General features: G+C 51.9%; 1 protein-coding gene across 1 annotated transcript; it reads right to left on the bottom strand.

The window, feature by feature from the left end:
• Window positions 1-3,422: 3,422 nt before the first annotated feature.
• LOC309685519 (olfactory receptor 14A16-like) lies at window positions 3,423-4,358 on the bottom strand (the record flags this gene model as incomplete). Its single annotated transcript, XM_082501278.1, has 1 exon — window positions 3,423-4,358. One exon carries the CDS (start codon window positions 4,356-4,358, stop codon window positions 3,423-3,425), a length of 936 nt encoding a protein of 311 aa, XP_082357404.1.
• Window positions 4,359-25,297: the final 20,939 nt, after the last annotated feature.

The following is a 25,297-nucleotide window of genomic DNA, read 5'->3' as shown; positions in this document are numbered from 1 at the left end:
GGTTTTTGGAAGAACACCACAATCCCTTAGCCTCTGGAGATGACTCCTGTAAAGCATGAGGAGCAAGTATCCCTATAGGGACGCTATCCCATACCACCCATCCAAGTGGACAACTATTGAGAGAGATGTTCAGAATCTGAGGGAAATAGCTGTGCGGGAGATGATTTTTACTGATTTGGACAACCTGCAGACAACATTAGATCCAGATGCACTCAAAATTACCGGACCCACTTGGCGCATGTGGGTACGGAGAGCACCAGCGGCACGTGCTCATGGATTGGTATTATTTTGCTGGAAAGGGGATGAGGCACCGACGGTGGGTCATGTGGATACTGACATGCAGCATTATGCACATAATCTTTTTCTGCCCCACAGGACAGTGTGTCAACATTAGACAGGTCACGTGACCAGGCCGCTGTCTCAGTTGAGGAAAAACCATAAATCTGCGGTAGCATGTGGCAGTGTATTGGACAACTGGTTAGATGATGTCCCTCGGCAGGTCAACACCTCAGCCATGGAAAAATCGTCTGAAAAAGCTAGGTGGGAACTTGATGAGATGTTGCAGAAACTGTGGAGTGTTTCTCTGCAGGCTGATGTCTCAGCTGTGAGAAACGCACCTGATAACTTGATAACCTGATAATCGTTTCATAGAGTGCTCAACCAAATATCCCAGCTGGTAAATAGTGTGGACTCCCAACCTGTACTGACCAGCATTTTGGCAATTGAAGAAAAACGCTTTCCTAATAAACCTGTTTAGAGAAACAATACACACCTGTCCTGGTGTGAGGTAAAACAGAACCAATTTTGTTCAGTAACTTCGCTTCTTAGCCGGGCCTCTTCTAACTACTGAAATTAACAGTATATTTTGCAGACAGTGTTCACTCTCTCAGAGTGATCAGACCTATGGTCACAGCGGATGCCCAGGCACGGTGTGCAGAGAGGCTCTTGCTTATACTTATTGTTATAACACCCACGGCCAACCAACTTTGTGGTTTCCCCCTTGGACGGTTGGAAGTGGAAAAGCATAGTGAGGTCCCACCTGCGGGGAGGAGCGGACAGGACAGGTGACCCAAAACTGACCAACGGGGTATTCCATCCCATCTGCCTCATGATCAGTATAAAAGCTGAGGGATCAAAGGGTCAGCTCGCTTCCTTCAATGACCGGTGTCTGAGGAGGACTCTGTTCGTCTGCCTGTGATCCCGATCCTGAATCCTTATCTGGAATCCAGTTCCCATCCAGCACTGAGTCCAGTCTGGGACTGCCCCAGCACCAGCCAGTGACGTGATCATCATCCTGGGAGCTTGATATGGTTTTGTATATATTTAATTATGGACTTTTTATTTTATTATTAATATTTCATTAACAGAGTTTAGGTCCTTCTAAACTCATAAGTCCCTTTCTCTCTCTCCTGCCTCTCCTCGGTAGGGGAGAGCATCTGCCGTTCTGCCTGAGTGGCCAGTCCAGCCCAAACCTCAATACCTACACATTCACCCTCCATTTGGAGAGGTCCAGTTTCAATATCATTTGGAAATTGCTGATATCACTTAATGCGTATGCAGATAAACAAAGACAAGTGGAAGAAAAAGGAAACTTTTTTCTTTTCTTTTCTTTCATTTTTAAAATCATTTCACTTCTGAAATCTCTCAAATAAGAATTGTAAAATGAAGAAAATTATGCTCAGAGCCTTGGCTTGTTAGGGCATTTTGCATGTTAATGAACTGGCCTCTTGAGAAGTAAAAGGCAGCAGCAAAGCTCCAAGTTTCTGAGCATGTCAATGGGCTGCACTGAGGGCCACCCCTGAAAAGACCTTGGAGGGAATGACCAGAAAAGGGACTGTCCCTGGAGGCTGGTGAAGCAGGAAGTCAGAGGCACTGCTTACAGGTTGAAAATCAAACATGGAAGTGGTTGTGAAAGCCCTTGACCTGTCTCATCAAGCGGGATGTCCAAGCACTGACCCCCACACCCTGGGAATGGGGATCCTTTCCCACACGGGAAGCTCAGGGCTCTTCCTGGGAGCACTGAGATGAAGGGGTGTGTGATGCCAAGGGCAAGACAGTGGTAGGACACCTCTCAGGCTCTCTGGAGGGTGGGGTGGAGGCAACAAGGCCCCGTTGATGTAAGGAACTGGAGTGCTCTCAGGGGCCTCAGTGGAAGAGACCACAGCCATAGTCAAAAGGAAAAGGATTTCAGTTCTGTTGGGGGGTCCCAGCCGCAACAAAGGGGCCATACGCCCCACAGGCTGTGGCTGTTTCTCTGCAGATGCCAAGATCAGAGAAGATGATGCCAGCATCAGAACAGATGCAGATGCCAACCCCTGCTTCCCCAGCCCACTCTGACCCCATGCTGTCCCAAGCTCTACTGATGACTCTGTCTTCACTATTTCTTCAAACACAAGGCTGTCGTTTTCTGAGGTTTTCCTAATGGCTGTGAGTTCCCCATAACCTGTGCGGCTTCTTCCAAAGCCCTCCTAATGCTCTTCAGATGCCAAAGATGTCTCAGCCCATAGACTCATTTGAATCCTCTATTTAGCTCCATGTCATTGCACGGAACTGCACATCCTTCTGCTGCTGCCTCAAAGACAAAACTAGATCTATTTCACTGCAGTATGACACCCTCCTGATATCCCAAATCTGGGTTTGTTACACGGTGTGCAAGCCAATAACACACAGAGCAGAGGTATTTCCAAGTTTATTCCATTAATGCGCGGAAATGGGGTGCTCAGCCCAAAACGGGAGCACAACTTAGCTTCAAAAGACTCCACTTCTATGCATTGATGTTTACATATTCAAACAATTCATATATATATTCACAGTTACTCATTGTTATTCTCTTCAAGGATTGGTTGAGATTTCTTTGCTTCCCATGTAAATTAGTGCACAGACTCTGTCTTCTTCTTCCATTATTCTCTTTTGAGTAGGTGGAATCATTTGGGTGGGTGGTCAGTGAGTCAGTGGTCGCGATCTCCCCCTGGCAGAATTACCTTTTACCACTTCTCTGATCTTGGCAGTTCCAAGAGGTTTTCTGGGTTCGCTGACCTGACCTACAGTTCATCACTCTCTTGACAGGAATCCCCTGCTTCTCAACAATGCTACATTGTCTGGTGGTAGTTCCTTAACTGAATCATAGATAAATCATGTCTAGTTACTCTTTCTCTATTTTCATATTAGGTAAATTATTAAATAGGGTTGGGGCAGTACAGAGGACTTGAGCAGCAGCAGGTGTCCTTGGTTGCTTCAATTACAATGACATTTTATGTTTCATTTTCCTAGTTTATGTCAATTTTCCTGCAACAGAGAGAGCTGCCCTGTTATTACAGAGATGCTCCTCAGGAAGGCAGTTCTGATGCTGTGATGACACTTTTACTGAAGGCCTCTCTATTATCCAGCACAGTAGGGACAGCCTGTGAGGAGACATGGGCAGCTTACTGCTGCTGAAGGTGAACCCATTGAACCACTTTCTTCAATGCTTCTTTGAGCTCCTGGTTCCTCATGCTGTAGATGAGGGGGTTCACTGCTGGGGGCACCACCGAGTACAGCACTGCCACCACCAGGTCCAGGAATGGTGAGGAGATGGAGGGGGGCTTCATGTAGGCAAACATGCCAGTGCTGATAACGAGGGAGACAACCATCAGGTGAGGGAGGCACGTGGAAAAGGCTTTGTGCCGTCCCTGCTCCGAGGGGATTCGCAGCACAGCTCTGAAGATCTGCACATAGGACACCACAATGAAAACAAAACACTCAAAGAACAGACAGACACTGACCACAAGGACCCCGGCTTCCCTGATATAGGAGTCTGAGCAAGACAGCTTGAGGATGTGGGGGACTTCACAGAAGAACTGGTGCAGGGCATTGCCCTGGCAAAGGGGCAGTGAAAATGTATTGGCTGTGTGCAGCACAGCGTTCAGAATCCCACTACCCCAGGCAGCTGCTGCCATGTGGACACAAGCTCTGCTGCCCAGGAGGGTCCCGTAGTGCAGGGGATGGCAGATGGCAATGTAGCGGTCATAGGCCATGACGGTGAGAAGAGAAAACTCTGCTGATATGAAAAAGAAAAAGAAAAAGACCTGTGTAGCACACCCTTGGTAGGAGATGGTCCTGCTGTCCAAGAGGGAATTGGCCATGGCTTTGGGGACGGTGGTGGAGATGCAGCCCAGATCAAGAACAGAGAGGTTGAGGAGGAAGAAGTACATGGGCGTGTGGAGGAGGTGGTCACAGGCGATGGTGGTGATGATGAGGCCGTTTCCCAAGAGGGCAGCCAGGTAGATGCCCAGGAAGAGCCCGAAGGTCAAGAGCTGCAGCTCCCGTGTGTCTGCCAATGCCAGGAGGAGGAAGTGGGTGATGGAGCTGCTGTTGGACATTTGCTTCCCCTGGGTATCTCTTATTCTTAACTGTGACTATCTGTTAAGGAGGAAAAGACAGTACTGAGTCAGAGCAGACTTCTCTCAGCAAAATGGATGGCATATGTCTTTGCAGCCCCACATTCAGACCCTCTTTTCAGGAGCACCTCTCTGCAGCTCCCTCACTTGAGCTCTGGCTTTTGCTGGCTGAAGCTGCCACTGGGAGCAGGGACTCTGCAATGGGCTCCGGAGGAGTCCTCCTTGCTGTGCAGCAAGAGGGAACTAGGACAGCAGGGCTATCTCCAATTAAATGTAATCGTGTTATATCAAAGAGCTTTTCAGCGTTGTTGTCGGCAATTTGCCCAACTGCACAGCAAAGGAGAGGGGATTTTGTTTTCTCTGTTTTGTTCTGGTTGTACCTGCCGCATTTCGGAGCGGTTTGGGATCGCCAAAATCCCTGACATTTCTAATGCACTCCAGGTGAAGTCTTGTGGGTCCTGAGAGGCAAAGGGACGGTCCCTTAGTGCAGAGAGAGGAGAGCAGCTCTGCCCATCAGTCCCCTTTACCACTGCCCTGTGCTGGCAGCTTGCAGCTGGAGGAGGATCCCTCTCAGGTGTTGCCATCAAAAGAAGCAGGACACTGCGGAGAAGAAAGGAATCCAGGTTCAAAGGGGAGATATACAGGCTCATTGCCTTTTCTCATCTCTCCCCTCCCAGACTGGGACCAGGAGGGATCATTGCAGCTGCCCACGTACAGCTGCCCAGCAGCATTTCCATGGCCTGAGCACTGAGATGTCTTCTCCATGTGGATCCGAGGGAGCAGAGAGATACTATGGGAGAGCTGTGCCCTTCTGGAGAGCACCCTGCAGCCCCACAGGACTCCTCAGGGAAATAGTTAATGCCCTGAAGTTGCCTGGAGGAGTCCTGGGCACATTGCTCCCACAGACACGACTGCAGAGCAGGACCCAAAGGGTTGGCATCTGAACGGGAGCTGAATCTGTCACCCGCAACCCCCACCCCCTGCACTGACTCAGTTTATCCAACGGTGAGAACAAGGGCAGCTCAGGCAGGAGGGGACGGCAGTGAAATGCCACAACTCTCCTGACAAGGGAGGAGGGACATGCTAGGCAGACGGCAATCCGGGGTTCGTCCTTTGCTGGGCTCTGGCTGCTGCAGGGTCAATGCGTGCCCGAGACCCCGTGGGCTGGAGGGCAGAGCTGTGCCCCGGCTGGGAATGGAGACCAGGCAGGAGCTGCCCAGGGGAAGGTGTCTGTGCTTCAGGGACAGCACGGACGGGCCCACATGCCCCTCGCCAGTGTTTCAGGCAGCAGCTCCCTCTCATTCCCTGCCCGTGTCTCTGCTGCCAGCAGCCGTCCCCCTGTCCCCGGCTCAGCTCCCGTCAGTGCTCACAAACCCCGTCCCACTGCTGTGCACCCACCTCTGCCAGCCAACACCTCCAGGGACGGGGCGCTGCCCAGGGGCACCTCTGAGTGTGTGAGGGCTAAAGACCAGTTCACAGCGAACCTGATGTGGCTGCAAAGGGGAAGATGCTGCTGAGTTGGTGTGCTGCCCGAGAGGTCCTCTGAAAAATATCATGAGGTAGAGCTCACCCGTGCTGCTGCACTCTCTTGAGAGCACAAGCACCATGCCCTGACCTGCTCATCCCTACCCTACCATGCTGGGGTCACTCCTTCCACCCACTGCTTCTCCCCACAGCACCGCGGGGAACTCCCTGGGCAGGTGGAGAGCTGACCCTTGCAGGTGGCAGAGTCCCTGCCCCGGCACACAGCCCCCGGGGTGGAGGGACCGTGCTGGCAAGGACAGCCCTGACCACCCCTGCCTGCACACCCACCTTCACAGCCCTTCGACCATTCCTGGGAGAGGGCAGCCGTCATGCCCTGTGCCTCTGATGGTGCAGCAGGGAAGCCCCAATCTAGAGAATGTCCTCTTCTTCCACAGCAGAGAAGTTGTGAGCATCCTCCTGAAAGATCCCACGGGCTGTGGGAGGTGCCAGCTTTTGGAGATCTCTCCAGCTACTGCAGCTGCTCTGCTTTGGGAAGAGTTCTACCCCAATTCACCCTCAGCATCCTCCCTCTCCAGACTGCCCTTAACCTCTCTCTGCCTCCCTGCTCTGCCCTCGCTGCCTGCAGGCAGTGCCCTCAGCCCTGCTGCGCTGTGCAGAGGAGCTGCTTCTGGGCAGAGCTGTCTCTCTGCAGCGCTGCCCGCTTGCCAGGAGCTCCCTCCAGCCCAGCAGCTCGGCCCAGCTCAGCAGCAGAGGACCAGCCCACGGTGGCACTCTCTCTGTCCCCTCTGGGCTCCCTCAGAGATGTCCCTGGGGCTCCAGGGGAACCACCTGGGAAACAAGCTGAAGTCATCACTGATGTTTTCTCCCTCTGCTGGGCAGAGAAACTTCTTCCCTGCAGTGCCATTTCCCCTTTTGGAGACAGAGTTATGTCCAAGAATCCCCTCTTCTTGCCCCACTAGGAGACAGCACACCCAGGCAGTGAAAGGCAGGAGTCTCCTGTACCTCCTGTACCCATGCAAAGCACAGGTGACACATGAGGTGCCAGAGGTGGTCTAAGACACGTGCTCGTAACTGATGGAAATATTAAGAGGGACAGGGCAGTGTCTGGAGTCATCATTTTGAGGCTGGTGGGGCATGGTGGTGACACTCTCTCTCCTCCACCAGCTGTCTTTACCTCATCTCCTTTGGCACCCATGGCCCGTTTCTCACAGACACCCCTACAGTGCCCAACCTCATTCAGGGCAGCTGCTCCATTGGAAGGTGACCTACACCCTGTGGTGCTACGGGAGGTGCCAGGGCTCTCCTGCACAGCCTCATGCAGCCAGCAGGGACAGCACAAGACCTGCAGGAACATGATCGCCATTCAGAGCAGCCGTGTAACACACCCCAAGAGAACCTCTGGGACGTTCAGTGCTTTCATTCAGGCAGCTGCAATGAGGCAAGTCCTGTCCCATCTCCATCCAGCAGATGTAGGCAGTGCTTCTCCCGCAGCCTTTAGTCATCCCTTTGATGATGCAATCATGGAACAGAGCAATGATTTAACCCATGTTCTTGGATCACAGGATGTCCATCGCCAAGGACATTTTCCAAAGCACCGTGTCTTTCCTGGAGATCAGCTTCCCCTTGCACCACAGGCCCTGCAGGCCTGCAGAGACGTCCCAGAGAGCAAAGCCCTCTCCTACCAGGGCTGCACAGCCCAGCCCTGCTTCTCTCTGGTCTTGAGGGCTTGCTCTCCTTCGGGTCACCTCATTTCCTCTTTCCATTGCCATCTGCCATCCACCCCTGTGTGCTCTGAACAAAACCTTTGCCTTGCATGGGACCTTGGGCACTTGGCACCGGCTTTCTTTGTTACACATCTGAGTGTGGTCCTTGTACCTTGGCTGAGGTCCAGCACAACTCTGCTCTGACCTAAAGAACCTATAATGAGGGAGAAGAAAGGGACAAACTCTTATCTTATTTACATCTCCATTTCACAGCTAAATGGAGAAGTTGAAACACATGCGGAAAAGGCCTTTATCTAAGGTGTGTGTAAGAAGTCCTCCTCTTGAGAACTTTGATGTTGGTCTGTACATTCTCATTATATTTTTCATAAGACACAGACCAGCAAGATCATACTTTCTCTGCTCCTATGTACGTAGAGATTTGTGCAGCCATCTGCAAAAACACATTTCCTCCAACAAACTGAATGTAGAAAGTGTGTTCCGAGAACATGTTTCTATCAGGACGTTTCACATCTAAATGGCGCCGGGAGCAATGAAGTTTGGGTAAACTGGATAGATCCTGCTTTTATTTCTTTGCTATCCAACATTGCCCCCACCTGCTAGCGCTTCCCTCCTGACATCCCTTTCTTTGAGAGGGTCAGTGCTAGATGGCAACTGATCCACATATTGCCCGAGTTCATCCAGTCACCTTCTCTTCCAGGCACACAGAAAAGCAATCCAAGGGGACATGACCTGGGACATGTTCCTCATCTAAAGTGGAGGTAAGCAGCCTCAGCTCCGCAGCTCATCGTCTGGATCTTTTGGAAAGATGCATGCCACGTTGCTTTTTGCAGTTGTCATTGAGTCCCCCAGCCTCCAGGACCTTTCCAAGATGATAGAGACTGGCCTCACTGTGACATTCTCTTCCTTTCTCAGCACCCTTGCATGCTACCTCTTTTCCCACATATTGATACTGGTTGACTTTGCCCAAATCACCTTTGATTTGATTCCCATCCAGCCCTGGCTCTTCTCCTCCAGAGTCTTGCCTTGAGGCACCAAGGCCTGGGAGACCTTGCTGGTGAAATCTGAGGCAAGACACACATGGAGTATCTCAGTTCTATCTACGCTGGCTCCTACTCAATTCAGCAGTGTCCAGTCAATATCTTTGTTTTCTTCTTTAATTGCTCCTGAGGTAGGCAAAGATCATTATGATTCCCTTGAATTTGCCCTCAGCTTTCAACTGGGTTTTGATACAGACAAATGCTTGGAAGATGCTGTCCTTGAAGACCAGCTGTAGTGAGCTCTGCTGTCCTTCAGTGATGCTGCTGATTGGATCCCCACTAAAACTGCCCAGAACAGTCCCAAGTCTGCTCTCTAATGCCCAGCATCTGCAGTCTTCTATTCTTGTCCCTCCCTCCCCTCGGGACCTGGGATCCCTCCTGTTTCGGGGTCATGACAGCCAATCTTCACATCCCGCACCAGCTCTTCTTTGCTTGCAAGGATCAGATCCAGGTTTGTATTACCCCTGTTGACCCATCTGGTCGCTGTGCTAAGGTGTTGTCCTCAGACATTCCAGAAACTGCCTGCAGTGTGCACGCTGCCGTATTCCCCTTCCAGAAAATGCCCGGGGCACTGCAGTCCCCAGGGAGACTCAGACTTCTACAGCCAGAGACTTCCTTGGCATGCTGAGCAAAGGCTATGCCCACTTCCTCACCCTGCCTGCAGGTTCCTGAACTCCCACTATGGGAGGCCACTTCTGCTAGCCTCTCCTCTGACCTTCCCTTACAGGGGCTCGTCAAACTTTTCACCTGGTCCACAGAGTAGCTCCATACATCCAGCAAACCTCTTCACTTTCAGTGAACCCCACCCCAGATCCTTCCTGCCTGTCTCTCCTGGAAAGCCGAATCATAGAATCATAGAATGGCTTAGGCTGGAAGGGACCTTGAAGATCATCCAGTTCCAACCCCCCTGCCCTTGGCAGGGACATGTTCCACTACACCAGGTTGCTCAAAGTCCCATCCAGCCTGGCTTTAAACACCTCCAGGGATGGGGTAACCATAGCTTCTCCGGGGAACCTGGGCCAGTGCCTTACCACCATTGAAATGAAAAATTTCTTCTGAATATCTAATCTAAATTTCCCCTCTTCCAGTTTAAAGCCATACCTCCTGGTCATATCACTACATGCCCTTGTAAAAAGTCCCTCCCCGGCTTTCCTGTAGACCCCCTTTAAGTACTGCAAAGTCGCAATGAGGTCTCCCTGGAGCCTTCTCTTCTGCAGGCTGAACATCCCCAACTCTTTCAGCCTGTCCTCAGAGGAGAGGTGCTCCAGCCCTTGGATCAACTTTGTGTCCCTCCTCTGGACCCGCTCTGACAGGTCCATGTCTTTCCTCTGTTGGGGGCTCCAGAGCTGGATGCAGTAGTCTAGGTGCGCTCTCACCAGAGCAGTTCCCTTGACCTGCTGGCCACGCTGCTTCTGATGCAGCCCAGGATGCGGTTGGCTTTCTGAGCTGCAAGCACGCATTGACAGCTCATTTCGATCTTCTCATCAGTCGGCACCCCCAGGTCCTTCTCCTCAGGACTGCTTCCAGCCATTCTCTGCCCAGCTTGGATTTGTGCTTGGGATTGCCCCAACCCAGATGTAGGACCTTGCACTTGGCCTTGTTGAACTTCATGAGGTCGGCATGGGCCCACCTCTCCAGGCTGTCCAGGTCCCTCTGGATGGTATCCCTTCCCTCCAGTGTGTCTACCTCACCACACAGCTTGGTATCATCAGCAAACTTTCTGAGGGTGCACTCGATCCCCCTCTCCATGTCGCTGACAAAGATGTTGTCCCAGTACCAACCCCTGAGGAATGCAACTCATCACTGCTCGCCACTTGGACATCGAGCCGTTGACCACAACACTTTGCGTGTGACTGTCCAGCCAGTTCTTTATCCACCAAGTAGTCCATCTGTCGAATCCATGTCTCTTCAATTTAGAGACCAGGATATCGTGTGGGACAATGTCAAAGGCTTTGCACAAGTCCAGGCAGGTGACATCAGTTGCTTTTCCCTTGTCCAGTACCACTGTAACGCGTTCATAGAAGGGCACCAAAATTTGTCAGGCATGACTTGCCCTTTCTGAAGCCATGCTGGATGCTACCTATCACCTCCTTATTTTCTATGTCCCTCAGCAGAGTTTCCAGGAGGATCCACTCCATGATCGGGCCAGGCACAGGGGTGAGACTGACTGGCCTGTCGTCCCCCAGGTCTTCCTTATTTCCCTTTTTGAAAACAGGGCTTATGTTTCCCCTTGGCCAGTCAGCAGGAAGCTCACCAGACTGCCACGACTTCTCAAATATGAGGGACAGTGGCTTAGCAACTTCGTCTGCCAGTTCCCTCAGGACCCGCGGATGTGTCTCATCAGGTCCGATGGACTTGTGCACCTTCAGGTTCCTCAGGTGGTTTATACCTGATCTTCACCTACAGTGGGTGGTTCTTAACTTTCCCACTCCTTGCCTTTGCCCTCTGCATCATGGGCAGTGTGGCTGCGGTCTTTGCCAGTGAAGACTGAGGCAAAATAGTCATTGAGGACCTCAGCTTTGTCTCTGTCCCGGGTGACCAGTTCTTGCATTTCCTTCTGGAGAGGGCCCACATCTTTCCTAGTCTTTCTTTTCTCGCTGACATACTTAAAGACGGATTTTTGTTTGTCTTGATGCCCCTGGCCAGATTTAGTTGTCTGGGCTTTAGCTTGCCTAATCTGATCCCGGGCTGCTTGAACAATTTTCTCTGTATTCCTCCCAGGCTTCCCGCCCCTGTTTCCACCCCCTATAGGCCTCCTTTTCACTTGCGAGCATGTCCAGGAGCTCCTTGTTCATCCATGCAGGCCTCCTGGCTTTTCTGCCTGCCTTCTTCTTTGTAGGGATGCATGACTCCTGAGCTTGGAGAAGGTGAGCCTTGAATATTAACTGGCTTACTTGGGCCCTTCTTCCCTCCAGCGCTTCATCCCATGGCACTATACTGAGCAGATTCTTCAAGAAGACACAGTCAGCTCTGCTAAAGCCCAGGGTGGTCAGCTTGCTGCGCACCTTCCTCGCTGCCTTGACAATCTCAAACTTGACCATTTCATGGTCATGGCAGCCCAGGCTGCCCTTGAGCTTGACACTGCCTACCTGCCCTTCTTGTTGGTAAGGACAAGGTCCAGCAGAGCTCCTCTCCTCGTTGGCTCCTCTACCACTGGGAGAAAGATGTTGTCAATACAATCCAAGAACCTCCTGGACTGCCTATGCCCTGCTGTGTTACCCTTCCAACAGATGTCAGCAAACTTGCTGAGGGTACACTCTGTGCCCTCATCCAGGACGTTGATTAACATGTTGAACAAGACTGGCCAGTACTGACCCCTGGGGAGCACTGCTACTTACAGGCCTCCAACTAGACTGTGCACCGAACACTATGCTATCAGCCTCATTCCCCACAGTATTCTTGTGTCCAGTTAGGACATTGTGGTCTGATTGGGTGGATAAGTAGATGGGTAATAACTGAGATCAGTACTCGGGCTTGGAAGAACGTGATGAACGCATAGTGTTCTGCCCAGAGGGATGTATCTAGTCGGGTTCCACCATGTTTCAAGGGCTTTTAATTACCCAAAGGAGATGAGAAAATGCTTTTTTTATAGCATTTGTAGATGACACCTCATTGAGGAGAGCAGACACTATATTAGAGGGCAGGGTTGCCATCCCAAGGGACCTAGACAGGCTTGAAGGACAGGCCACTAGTAACATCATGTTATCCAACAAGGACAGATCTGAAGTTCTTTCGCTGAGGTTGACTAAGGGCCTGAAGTGACAGAGGGCAGGGACTGCCTAGGTTGGTATCAGCACTGCAGGAAAGGCTCTGGTGGTCCTTCGGTTTCATTAGGCAAAACATGGAGCCATCAGCAAAGGCCAAAAGCATCCTGGGTGGTATGAGCAGGAGCACAGCCAGTGGGAGTGATTACCGCCCTGGGCTCAGAACATTTGAGAACAGATCCAGAATACTCCCCCAGGTTCTGACCCCCTGCAATGCGTGAGAGACACTGGTAAACTGGGTCCCGTTCAGTGGAGGGCCACCAAGGTGGTCAGGGTTGGAGCACTTGTGCTGTGAGAAGAAGCTGAAAAAGCTGGGCTTGTCCAGCTGGAAGGAAGGAAGATTTTGGGGGAACATGCAGAAGCATGTCCCAGTGGACAACAGGATGCCCAGGAGCCAGCAATGTGTCTTGGTTGCTGAGAAGGCCAATGGCATCCTGGGGTGCATCAAGCAGAGTGTGGCCAGCAGGTCGAGGGAGGTCATCCTCCCCCTCTACTCTGCCCTGGTGAGGCCTCATCTGGAGTACTGTGTCCAGTTCTGGGCTCCCCAGTTCAAGAAAGACAGGGAACTGCTGGAGAGGGTCCAGCAAAGGGCTACGAAGATGATGAGGGGATTGGAACATCTGTCTTATGAGGAAAGGCTGAGGGACTTGGGACTTTTTAGTCTGGAGAAAAGGAGACTGAGGGGGGACCCTATCTATGCTTATATGTACTTAAAGGGAGGGTGCCAGGGGGATGGGAACAGTCTTTTGTCAGTGGTGCCCAGTGATAGGACTATAGGGAACAGGCACAAACTTGAATGTAGGAAGTTCCATCTTAACATGAGGAGTAACTTCTTTCCTTTGAGGGTGGCAGAGCACTGGCACAGGCTGCCCAGAGAGGTCGGGGAATCTCCCACTCTGGAGAAATTCCAAACTCGCCTGGATGCCATCCTGTGCAACCTGCTGTAGGTGACCCTGCTCTGGGAAGGGGCTTGGACTAGATGATCTCCAGAAGTCCCTTCCAACCCTGACCACTCTGTGATTCTGTGAAACTGGAGAGACGTGGATTTGAAGGGTGGACTGTTCGGTGGATGAGGAACTGGTTGGATGGTCCCATCCAGTAGTGGTCAATGGCCTCATGTCCAGATGGAGATTGGTGCTGATGACACCACGCTGAGTATTGCGATTGACACTCCCAGGGAACAGGATGTCATCCAGAGGGACCTGGACAGGCTCAAGAAGTGGGCCCGTATGAACAGCATGAGGTTCAACAGGGCCAAGCGAAGGGTCCTGCACGTGGGTCGGGGCAATCCCTGATATCAATACAACCTGGGGGATGACAGGATGGAGAGCAGCCCTGCCGAGAAGGACTTGGGTATACTGAGGGATGAAAAGATGGACATGAGCTGGCAATTTGTGCTCGCAGCCCAGAAAGCCAAAAGAAGCATCACCAGCAGATCGAGGGAGGGGATTCTGCCCCTCTGCTCTGCTTTGGTGAGACCCCACCTGCAGTGCTGCTCCAGCTCTGGAGCCCTCAGCACAGGAGAGACATGGACCTGTTGGAGTGGGTCCAGAGGAGGCCACAAAGATGCTCCGAGGGCTGGAGCACCTCTGCTGTGAGGAAAGGCTGAGAGAGTTGGGGTTGTTCAGCCTGGAGAAGAGAAGGCTCTGGGGAGACCTTATTGTGGCCTTCCAGTACCTAAAGGGGGCCTACAGGAGAGATGGGGACAGAGTTTTTAGCAGGGCCTGTTGCGATAGGACAAAGGGTGAGGGCTTTAAACTAAAAGGGGGGAAATTTACACTCGATATAAAGAACCTTTTAACAATGAGGATGGTGAGACACCGGCCCAGGTTGCCCAGAGAGACAGGAGATGCCCCATCCCTGGAAACATTCCAGGCCAGGTTGGCCGGGGCTTGGAGACAGCTCATCCAGTTGAAGGTGTCCCTGCTCATGGCAGGGGGGTTTAATGAAATCCAGTTTGAAATGGCACAGTGCCCAGTCGTACTGGGAGGGGATGAGAGGATGCAGTTTATACTGGGAGCTTGCTCAGCCTGTACTTGGAGGGGTTAAAGAGGACTAGTTTGTAGTGGGAGGGGCCAAGTTTGTACTGGCAGGGGTTAAAGCAACCCAGTTTGTACTGTGACAGAGCCCAGACTGTAGTGGGAAGGGGCCAGGGGCTCCAGTGTGGACTGGGAGGGTGGCCCAGTGTACCCTGGGAGGGTCTAAAGGGATAAAGTTTGTACTGGGACAGGGCCCAGTCTGTTTGTACTGAGACGAGGCCCAGACTCTGCTGGGATTGGGTCAGAGGATCCAGTTTCTACGTGGAGAGGGCCCAGACTGTACTGGGAGGAAAGTGGGGATCCAGTCTGTACTGAGATGAGGCCCAGTCTGTACAGGGCAGTGTTAAAGCGGTCCATTTTGTACTGGTACACAGAGCAGTCTGCACTGGGAGCTGGGCTGGGATCCACTTTGGACTAGGAAGAGGCTCTTTGTCCACTGGGAGGAATTAAAGGGATTTTCTTCATACTGGGACAAGGCCCCTTCTGTACTGGGAGGGAATCAGGGGATGCAGTTTGGACTGGGACAGGGCCCAGTCTGTCCTGGCATAAGTTAGAGGATCCAGATTGTATTAGAGGTGGCCAGTTGGTACTGGGTGGGGACTGGGGAGTCCATTTTGGACTCAGCATTGGCCCAGTCTGTACTGGGAGGGGTTAAAGGGATCCAGTTTCTATTTGGACGGAGCCCAGTCTTTACTGTCAGGTGTTTAAGGGATCCAGTTTATAAAGGGACAGAACCCAGTCTGTACTTGGAGGGGTTAAATGGAATAATCTCTATTTGTTGACAGTCAGTTCTGTACTGGGAGGGGAGCACGGGATCCAGTTTGTACCAGGAGGGGACCCAGTCTGTACTGGGAGGGGCCCACAGCATCTAGTTCGTACTGCCACTGGGACCAGTCTGTAGTGGGAGGGGTTAAGGGATTTGGTGTGTACTGAGAAGGGCGCAATGTATACCGGGAGGGTTTAAAGAGGTAAAGTTTCTCATGGAATGGAGCCCAGTGGTTACAGGGAGGGGGCCATGGGATCCAGTTTGTACTGGCACCTAACCCAGTTTCTGTGTGGAGGGGATGAGGTGGTGGAGTTTGTACTGGGACAGGAACTAGTTTTTACTAAGAGGGGATCGAGTGATCCAGTTTGTACTAGGAGAGGGCCCCATCTGTACTGGCAGAGGTTGAGGGGATCCACTTCATACTGGGTCAGGGCCCAGTCTGTACTGGGAGGGGTTGAGGAGATCCACTTTCTAGTGGGACAGGGGCCCAGTCTGTCATGGGAGGGGTTAAAGGGATGCAGTTTATACTGGGAGAAGGCTCAGTCTGTACTGGGAGGGGATTGGGGATCCAGTTTGTACAGGGACGGGGCCCAGTCTTCTTGGGCTTGGTTCAAAGGGCCCCATTTTGGACTTGAAAGGGCCCAGTCTGTGCTGGGAGGTTGCCAGGAGATGCAGTTTGTACTTGGATGGTGCCCAGTCTGCATTCCGAGGGGATCAGAAGATCCCAATGACACTGGGATTCGGCCCAGTCTATACTGGGACACGTTAAAATAACCCACTTTGTACTGGACAGGACCCAGTCTGTACTGGGAGGTGTTAAATAAAGGCCAAGAAGGCAGATGTCATGGTGGGAGTCTGTTATAGACCACCCAACCAGGATGAAGAGACAGATGAAATATTCTAGAAGCAGCTGGGACAAGTGTCACGATAGCCAGCCCTTGTCCTCGTGGGAGACTTCAACTTACTGGATGTCTGCTGGAAATGCAATACAGTGGAGAGGAAGCAGCCCAGGAGGTTCCTGGAGTGTGTTGAGGGTAACTTCCTGACACAGGTGGGGAGGGAGCAGAGGAGGAAAGCACCCCGCTGGACCTGTTGTTTGCCAACAGAGGAGGGCTTGTGGGGGATGTGAGGATTGGAAGCCGTCTTGGGCATAGTGATCATGAAATGACAGAATTTTCAATTCTTGGAGAAGTCAGGAGGGGGGTCAGCAGAACTGCCACCTGGGACTTCCGGAGGGTGGGCTTTGGCCTGTTTAGGGGTCTGGTTAACAGAGTCCTTTGGGAGGAAGTCCTGAAGGGCAAAGGAATCCAGGAAGGATGGACATTCATCAAGAAGGAACTTGTAAAGGCACGGGAGCAGGCTGTCACCATGTGCCAAAAGATGAGCCATCAGGGAAGAAGACCTGGCTGAACAGAGAGCTTTGGCTGGAACTCAGGGGAAAAAAGGGGTTTATGACAGTTGGAAGAAGTGGCAGGCAACTCAGTTGGACTGCAAGGATGTCATGAGGTTATGCAGGGAGAAAAGTAGAAGGGCTAAAACCCAAATAGAAATTAATCTGGCCATGCCATAAAAGACAATGAAAAATGTTTCGTAAATACATCATCAACAAAAGGAGGGCCAAGAAGAATCTCCATCCTTTATTGGATGTGGAGGGAAACATAGTGACCAGGGATGAGGAAAAGGCTGACGTACTTAATGCCTTCTTTGCCTCAGTCTTTAAGAGTAAGACCAGTTGCTCTCTGGGTACCAAGCCCCCTGAGCTGGAAGACAGGGTTGGGCAGCAGAATGGAGCCCCCACAATCCAAGGGGAAATGGTGAGGAACCTGCTACATCACTTAGAAATACACAAGTCTATGGCGCCGCTTGAGATCCACCCAAGGGTACTGAGGGAACTGGCAGGAGTGCTCAGCAAGCCACTTTCCATCATCTATCAGCATTCCTGGCTAACTGGGGTGGTCCCAGTTGACTGGAAGATAACAAACGTGGCGCCCATCTACAAGAAGGACCAGAAGGAGGACCTGGGGAATTACAGGCCTATCAGTCCGACCTCGGTGCTGGGGAAGGTTACGGAGGAGATCATCCTGAGTTCCATCATGCAGCACATACAGGACAACCAGGCGATCAGACCCAGCCAGCATGGGTTTATGAAAGGCAAGTCCTGCCTGAGAAACCCGACCTCCTTCTATGAGAAGGTGACCGGCTTAGTGGATGAGGAAAAGGCTGTGGATGTTGTTTACCTGCGCTTCATTAAAGCCTTTGACACTTTTTCCCACAGCATTCTCCTGGAGAAACTGGCTGCTCATGGCTTGGACAGGTGTACGCTCTGCTGGGTAAAACACTGGCTGGACGGCCGGGACCAAAGAGTGGTGCTGAATGGAGTTCAATGCATTTGGCGGCCGGTCACAAGTGACGTTCCCCGGGGCTCAGTACTGGGACCGGTTGTCTTCAATATCTTTATCAACGATCTAGACAAGGGGGTGGAGTGCCCCCTCAGTAAGTTCGCAGATGACACCAATTAAGGTGGGAGTGTTGATCTGCCTGAGTGTCGGAAGGCTCTACAGAGGGATCTGGACAAGCTGGATCCATGGGCGGAGGCAAATGGTGTGAGGTTCAACAAGGCCAAGAGCCGGGTCCTGCCTTTGGGTCACAACAACCTCACGCAGCGCTACATGCTTGGGGCAGAGTGGCTGGAAAGATGCGCAGCAGAAAAGGACCTGGGGATGTTGGTGGCTGAATATGAGCTGGCAGTGTGCCCAGGTGGCCATGAAGGCCCACAGCATCCAGGCTTGTACCAGTAATAGTGTGGTGAGCAGGACTAGGAAAGTAATCGTCCCCCTGTACTCTGCATTGGTGAGGCCCCACCTTGAGTACTGTGTTCAGTTTTGGGCCCCTCAGTATAAGGAAGACATTGAGGTGTTGGAGCGTGTCCACATAAGGGCAACAAAGCTGGTGAGGGGTCTGGAGGACAAGTCTTGTGAGGAGCGGCTGAGGGAACTGGGGTTGTTCAGACTGGAGAAGAGGAGGCTGAGGGGAGACTTTCTCGCTCTCTACAGTTCCCTGAAAGGACGTTGTAGCGAGGTGGGGGTTGGTCTCTTCTCCCAAGTAATGAGAGAGAGGACTTGAGGAAATAGCCTCAAGTTTCTCCAGGGGAGATTTACATTGCGTATTAGGAAAAATTTCTTCAGCTAAAGGGCTTTCGAGCACTGGAACAGGCGGCCCAGGGAAGTGGTTGAGTCACCATCCCTGGGGGTATTTAATGGATGTGCAGATGTGGCACACAGGGACATGGTTTAGTGGTGGACTCGGCAGTGTTAGGTTTACAGTTGGACTCTATGATCTTAAAGGTCTTTTGCATTTCTCAATGATTCTATGATTCTTTTGGGACTCTGGATTTTGTTCTGTCCTTGCCCCTTTTTGGGAGGCCAGGAGGTGTCACAGAATTTTCCTACACTCAGCCTCGCTCACCCTCACACCCCACGGCCCCCAGGAAGAGCCCTGAGCCACCAGTGAGGGGCAGGACCTGCCTTCCCAGGGCCTGGGGGTCAGGTGTTGGCCTTTCTGCTGCATCAACCAAACCAAGGGGTTCCTCAGCGTTACAGCCACCTGCACAGTGCCTTTGCCTACCTGCAGCCACAGCCTCCAGTTATCTCCTCTAACGAGCCCATGGGGAGGCTTTGGCAGTAACGACCCTCAGTGGGGCCAATCAAGGCTTCAAGGTACTTTGCTTCTGACTTGGACTTCTGGAGCACTTTGTTCAATCTTCTCTCAGTGCCTGAGGCTCATGGACTCAGCACCAAATACACCGTGGGGCTCATTAAAAGACAGAAAGCCCTAACAAGGTGTTCATCATTCTTGTAATTTTCTTCAAATCTTCAAGACTTGTACAGCCAATTAGAGAGGTTTCAGAGTGTAGTTAAGGAGGAGATTTCAAAGCGCACCTAAGAAAAATGTCTTTTTTATTTTAAAGAATATATTACTCCTGATTATCACTTACGATTAGGATAGAAGCATTCTCGGATTGTTCTGGATACAGGGTGTCCCTTCAGGGGGTCTGGACAGGGAGGAGAAGCAGTCCCTGGAGGTCTGACACTGTAGGACAGCTTTGCCCCTCACCTCCCCACCCTCCCCATTTCTGACATTGGCCACCTGGGACTGACACCCCTGGTCCTTGCATCAGACTTCTCCACTGAAGTCTGCAGCTGGATGTCACAGCTCCATTGCCCCATCTCCCACCTGCGCTCCTCAGAGCCCTGGCTGCACCCAGGCGCAGGAGAACTTTTCCTGTTTGTAAGACAAGAAAAGTAAAGCATAATCAGATTTCCTAAACAATAACACACAGTCCGCAATCACACGCTCAGGACAAGCTACCTCTAATGAGGCTGCCTTTCTACAAGGGAGTTCTTATGAGAAAGAGTTCAGGAAGTTAGATAGACAAGACATATAAACACAATTAAGGAGTTGGCTGAGGAGACAAACACCTCCAGACATGGCAAATCCACCACCTCCCTGGGCAGCCTATTCCAATGCTTGATAACCCTTTCAGTGAAACAAAAATTCCTAATATCCAATCTAAACCTTGCCTGGCATAACTTGAACCCATTTCCTCTTGTCCTATCACTTGTCACCAGGGAGAAGAGGTCAGCCCCCACCTCTCTACAAGCTCCTTTCAGGGAACTGTAGAGAGCAATAAGGTCTCCCCTCAGCCTCCTCTTCTCCAGGCTAAACAACCCCAGTTCCCTCAGCCGCTCCTCATAAGATTTGTCCTCCAGACCCCTCACCAGCTTCGTGTCCTTTCTCTGGACACGCTCCAACACCTCAATGTCCTTCTTGTAGTGAGGGACCCAAACCTGAACACAGTACTCGAGGTGGGGCCTCACCAGTGCTGAGTACAGGGGTATGGCCAGTTCCCTAGTCCTGCTGGCCACACTATTCCTGATACAGGCCAGGATGCTGTTGGCCTTCTTGGCCACCTGGGCACACTGCTGGCTCATATTCAGGCAGCTGTCAACCAACACCCCCAGGTCCTTCTCCCCTGGGCAGCTTTCCAGCCCCTCTGCCCCAAGCCTGTAGTGTCCATGGGGTTGTTGTGACCCAAGGGCAGGACCTGGCACTTGGCCTTGTTGAACCTGAAACCTTGTTGAACCTAAAGCCTTGTTGAACCTGTTCTTATGGAAATAAGAACAAATGAAGAGATGTCCTAAACCCAGAATTCAACAGACTACTGAAAGACAAATTTTAACTGCCTGAAGCTCAAAGCAGCAGTGGGATTGTTGAGAGGTGTCTGAATGATGAAAGAGGAAGGGGAAGGGAAATGTAGAGAGCAATCACAAGTGCTTCTGTGCACGTGCACGGCTGGAAAGGTGCCTTCAGACATGGTCACTTCCTTTAGGATAGGTGGAAATACGTGAAAGGTGAGGGAGATTAAATTCAGAGGCTGAGAGAGAGAGTCCTGACAATGCAAAGAGAGGGAAAGGTCAGTAGCTCTCATCTTGCTGTCAATGGACATCCTGAAAACTCCTCATCTACATCTCATGGGAGAACACCAAATGTTTATTAAAATTATTCTCTTGTTTTAGCTGATGAGGTCATGCTCATACACATGTCAAAATGTCTCAAGCTTCCAGGCAGCGCTCCGCTGTCTGACCATCAGTACCCAGTGGTACCTCCAGAGGACCCCGTGTCTCTGAAGCACCTGCCTGGGCCTGGCTGCTGTCCCAGAGGAGCTGCTGGAGACCAGAGCCCCTGGGAAGCTGCAGCTGGAGCCTGGGCAGAGGGTCCCAGGCACCTACACTGGCACCGCGCTCCCGTGTCCCTCTCACTGCATCCCACCCCAATTTTATGATCACTTGCCTTTGCAAACAAAGGCAGCACACAAAATCGCTGAGAAATCACTTATTAAAACAAGACAAAACCAAGCAAAGAGAATAACAACACCAAAAATGTTTGAAGTTTAGAGTTGCAAGAGGAAATCAACCAAAGCACAAATACAGGCTGGGTGCAGAATGGATAGAGAGAAGCCCTGAGGAGAAGGACTTGGAGGTGTTGGTGGATAAGCCCAACATGAGCCAGAAATGTGTGCCTGCATCCCAGAAAGCCAACCACATCCTGAGCTTCATTAAAAGCAGCATGGCCAGCAGGTCGAGGGAGGTGATTCTTCCCCTCTACTCTACTCTTGTGAGACTCCACCTGGAGTACTGCATCCAGCTCTGGAGCCCCCAACAGAAAAAGGACATGGACCTGTTGGAGTGAGTCCAGAGGAGGGTCACAAAGATGATTAGAGGGCTGGAGCACCTCTCCTCTGAAGACAGGCTGAGAGAGTTGGGGTTGTTCAGCCCGGATAAAAAAAAGACTCCAAGGAGACCTTATTGTGGCCTTCCATTACCTAAAGGGGGCCTACAGGAGAGCTGGGGAGGCACTGTTTTCAGGGAGTGTAGCAATAGGATGAGGGGTAATGGTTTTAAACTGAAAGAGGGAAGATTGAGATTAGATATTAAGAACAAATTCATTACTCCAAGGGTGGTGAGACACTGGAACATGTTGCCCAGGGAAGTGGTGGATGCCCCATCCCTGGAGGTGTTCAAGGCCAGGCTGGATGGGGCTTTGAGCAAGCTGGTCTAGTGGGAGGTGTCCTTGCCTATGGCAGTAGGGTTGGAAGTACATGGTTTTTAAATTCCCCTCCAACCTAAACCATTCTATGATTCCATGAAATATAGAGATGACACAAGCTCTCTGAGAGATCTCCTCCAGTGCTTGACTATCTTGATGGGGAGAAAGATTTTCTTCATGTTTTTCAGCTGATGCCCATTGGCGTTCTTCCTCCCATCATGCACAACAAGGAAGAGCCTGGCAGCCTTTTAATGCAAGAAGATACGGGGCAAGTCACAAGAGAGGATGAAGAGATTTGTCAAAGTGTTGGTGATGTTCCCCATTTGCAGGAGGGGAAACTGCATCAAGGAGGTTTGATTGTCCCCCTCCCCTTTCTTGGCCAGAAAGCCAAGGAGGGATAACATAGCAGACAGAGGAATTGGTAATGAGCCTGTCCAAGGCAGGTGAGATGAACCTCACTGGGATAGTGGGGGTTGTTCCTGAAGTCAGTCACACAAATGTCAGGGCTGTGAGGTGTCCCCACCTCATTTGGCCTCATGCGCTCTTCGTATACACAGGGGTGTTTGGAGACACGAGTCCTTCCCTTCAACAGGCAGAGGCAGAGCATTGCAGCAGTCATAGTGTCTCCCTGGCCTCCTGTTGCCAGTGCCAGAGGCTGGCCGGCACCTCAGCCCTGTGGTGTGTCCTCCTGCTCTTCAGTCATCTGAGATGCCCCAAATCGTGAAGAATGAACAGGGGGACCTCAGTTCCAGTGCTTCATTAAGAGGGTTTCCCAGGGGACCTTACTCTCCAGGTGAAGTGACCTAAAAACACCGTCTGTCCCACAGTCCTTCATGGCACCCCTAAGAACAGGTGATGGCGTTTGTGCTCACTTGGGTTCATCTTACCACCCGCACGCAATGTGTATACTTCTGTCTCCTCTGTACAACGCAAACATGGTCTTCACACCTCGTCTTTCAATGTCCCTCTGTGGAGGGAAGAACAACCTCTCTGAGCTGGGTGAGAGGGCAGTGCTGGAAACGGTGCTTGTTAGTGGCTGCCCTGTGACGATTGCCCCGGGGCAGCTTCCCTGGGGTGTCCCATGAACAAAGGCAGAGACATCACCCTGCTCTGCTGCTCCTGTGTGTCTCTCCCAGGAGCCCGGGCTGTGTGAGGACACTGCTGTGTGCTCCTACCCTGCACGCTCACACACTTTAGCTGTACATTGGTGTTTCTTCCTCCCCAGCGTTTCCGAGCCCAGCTGTCCCAGCCCCTTCCCAGCTCTCCCCACTCCTCTACCTTCTCCCCAGCTGAGCAGAGCAGCCCGGTCTGGTTGGGCCCTGCAGCAAGGAGGAAACGGAGGTAAGTAGCAGTGTCTCTTCTGCTGTCATGTCCTGGAGATCCCATCCCAGGAAGCGTGCAGCCCCCGTTACCAGCGGCGCTACCCAGAAAAGCACAGAGTCCTGGCCTTGGTGCTCCTCTGGCAGCTTCTGCTGTCCCAGCCGCAGGGCAACCTGGCCCAACCTGGCACTCACAGCAAAGTGTTTCTCTTTCCATGTCTCCCCTGCACACACACCGTTCCCTGCTTTTCTCCCAGGACATCCCACCTGCCCACAGAGCCTTTTCCCAAGGTCAGCACGTCTGTGCTGGCTCAGCCAGTCATTGCTGTGCCCTGTCCCCATGGTCCCCACAGCCCCCGAGCTGGTGATGCTGCTCTGCAAAGCAAGTGGGCTGTGGTGCCCAGGACCAATGAGGTGATTCTGCTGGGCTGTGCTGGTCAGGCTGGGAGGCAGACCCAGCTGATGGTGGTCACTGCCACTGAGCACCTCCCACACAAGCTCTTATGTGGCCATGGAATGTGCTGAGAGGTACCCTGCCTTACTCCAGTGCTGTGAGATGTGTTTGGGTGCTGCGCTGGATCCAGTCTGTGAAAGTTCACTGAGGGTAAAATGAATCACTTGCCAGACTCCTTTCCCTGTGCCAGCTGTCTCCCTCGCGTCTGCAGAGCTCTCATTTGCAGGCTCATACACAGATTTGGTGTGTTGTCTGTGGGTGACACCACAATGGACAGGCTCATGCTCAGTTGGGACCATTCACTGCTGACTCCCTGGCACACGCTGTCCCTGCAGATCCCTTGTGCTCTTCTGGCAGCTCCCAAGTCCCACCAGAAAAAACGCTGCTCTGCCATCAGCCCTATGAACTGCTGCAGAGCCCCAGGCAGGTTCGTTGGAGACCATTCACTGTCTGCATGGGCCCTAGCCACCAACAAGCAACACCTGAACCAGCCCTAAGTCCCTAGAAGGCCATCCTGGGACCACAGTCTCATCGCACTGAGCCCACAGAGAACAAACAAAGCAACAAGGCTCTTTAGAGTCTATTCCTTGGGCATGTTCTTGAGAGCAACTTTGGAAGAAGACGGAAGCTTTCAAGCACTGTGTTGAGGACATCCCCTGTCATAATGGAGATGCCGTTATAGAGGTCAGCTGTGTCACAGAAGTGCTCATGGCCTGTCCCTGCCTGCAGTCACAGGACTACCACACAGCAGGACTGTGACCCCTGAGGCCTTACACCTACACAAGTGCTCCAAAGGAGAGCGTGGAAGTGGCAAGAGAGCAGGTCTGGCAAGACCGAGGCTGGTGCGCCCTGGCAGTGCTGCTGTGCTGGGACTCGTTCCCCTCTACCTCTGCACACAGGCACTGCCCTGTGTCTTTACAGAGGTCTCAGAGGAAGGATCTAAGACAAACAAGTCGCTGCAGGGTCCTTTCTTTTGTTTGAATACACAGAGAGCACTGCACCTGATTTACACATTCTGTGGGTCAAATTCTACAGGTACACAATGAATTAGAACTGGGAATAATAATAAAATTTTGCTGAGCACAACATTATAACAAGAAAAACAAAGAAACACACACACAGCAAAAACTTGAGAACACATTCTGGACCTGCTATGAGTTACACTCTGAATGCTGTGCAGAAGAAAACAGGCACTCTGTTGCTTCTGAAAAACAAAAGATGAGGGGTTCTCTGCTGGAGGCACCACCGAGTACAGCACTGACACCACCAGGTCAAGGGATAGGGAGGTGAGATAGACAGGGGCTTCAGGTGGGTAAACGCTGATGTGCTGACAAACTGAAGCCATGAGGAGGTGAGGGAGGAACATGGGAAAGACTTTGTGCTGCCCCTGCTCCGAGGGGATCCTCAGCACAGCCCTGAAGATCTGCACATAGGACAGCACAATGAAAACAAAACCACCAAATCCAAAAACGATACTAATCACAAGTACTGCATCTTCTCTGTGGTAGGTGTCTGAGCACGGGAGCTTGAGGATGTGGTGGATTTCACAGAAGAACTGGTGCAGGGCATTGCCCTGGCAGAGGGGCAGTGAAAATGTATTGGCCGTGTGCAGCACAGCATAGGGTAAAACACTGCCCCAGGCAGCTGCTGCCATGTGGACACAAGCTCTGCTGCCCAGGAGGGTCCCGTAGTGCAGGGGATGGCAGATGGCAAGGCATGTTTGTAAG

The sequence above is a fragment of the Vanellus vanellus genome (genome assembly GCF_965231255.1).
Source record: "Vanellus vanellus genome assembly, contig: HAP1_SCAFFOLD_400, whole genome shotgun sequence".
Lineage (NCBI taxonomy): Eukaryota > Metazoa > Chordata > Aves > Charadriiformes > Charadriidae > Vanellus > Vanellus vanellus.
Note: the sequence above shows the minus strand (reverse complement) of the source record. Positions and strands in the feature narration are given on the sequence as shown.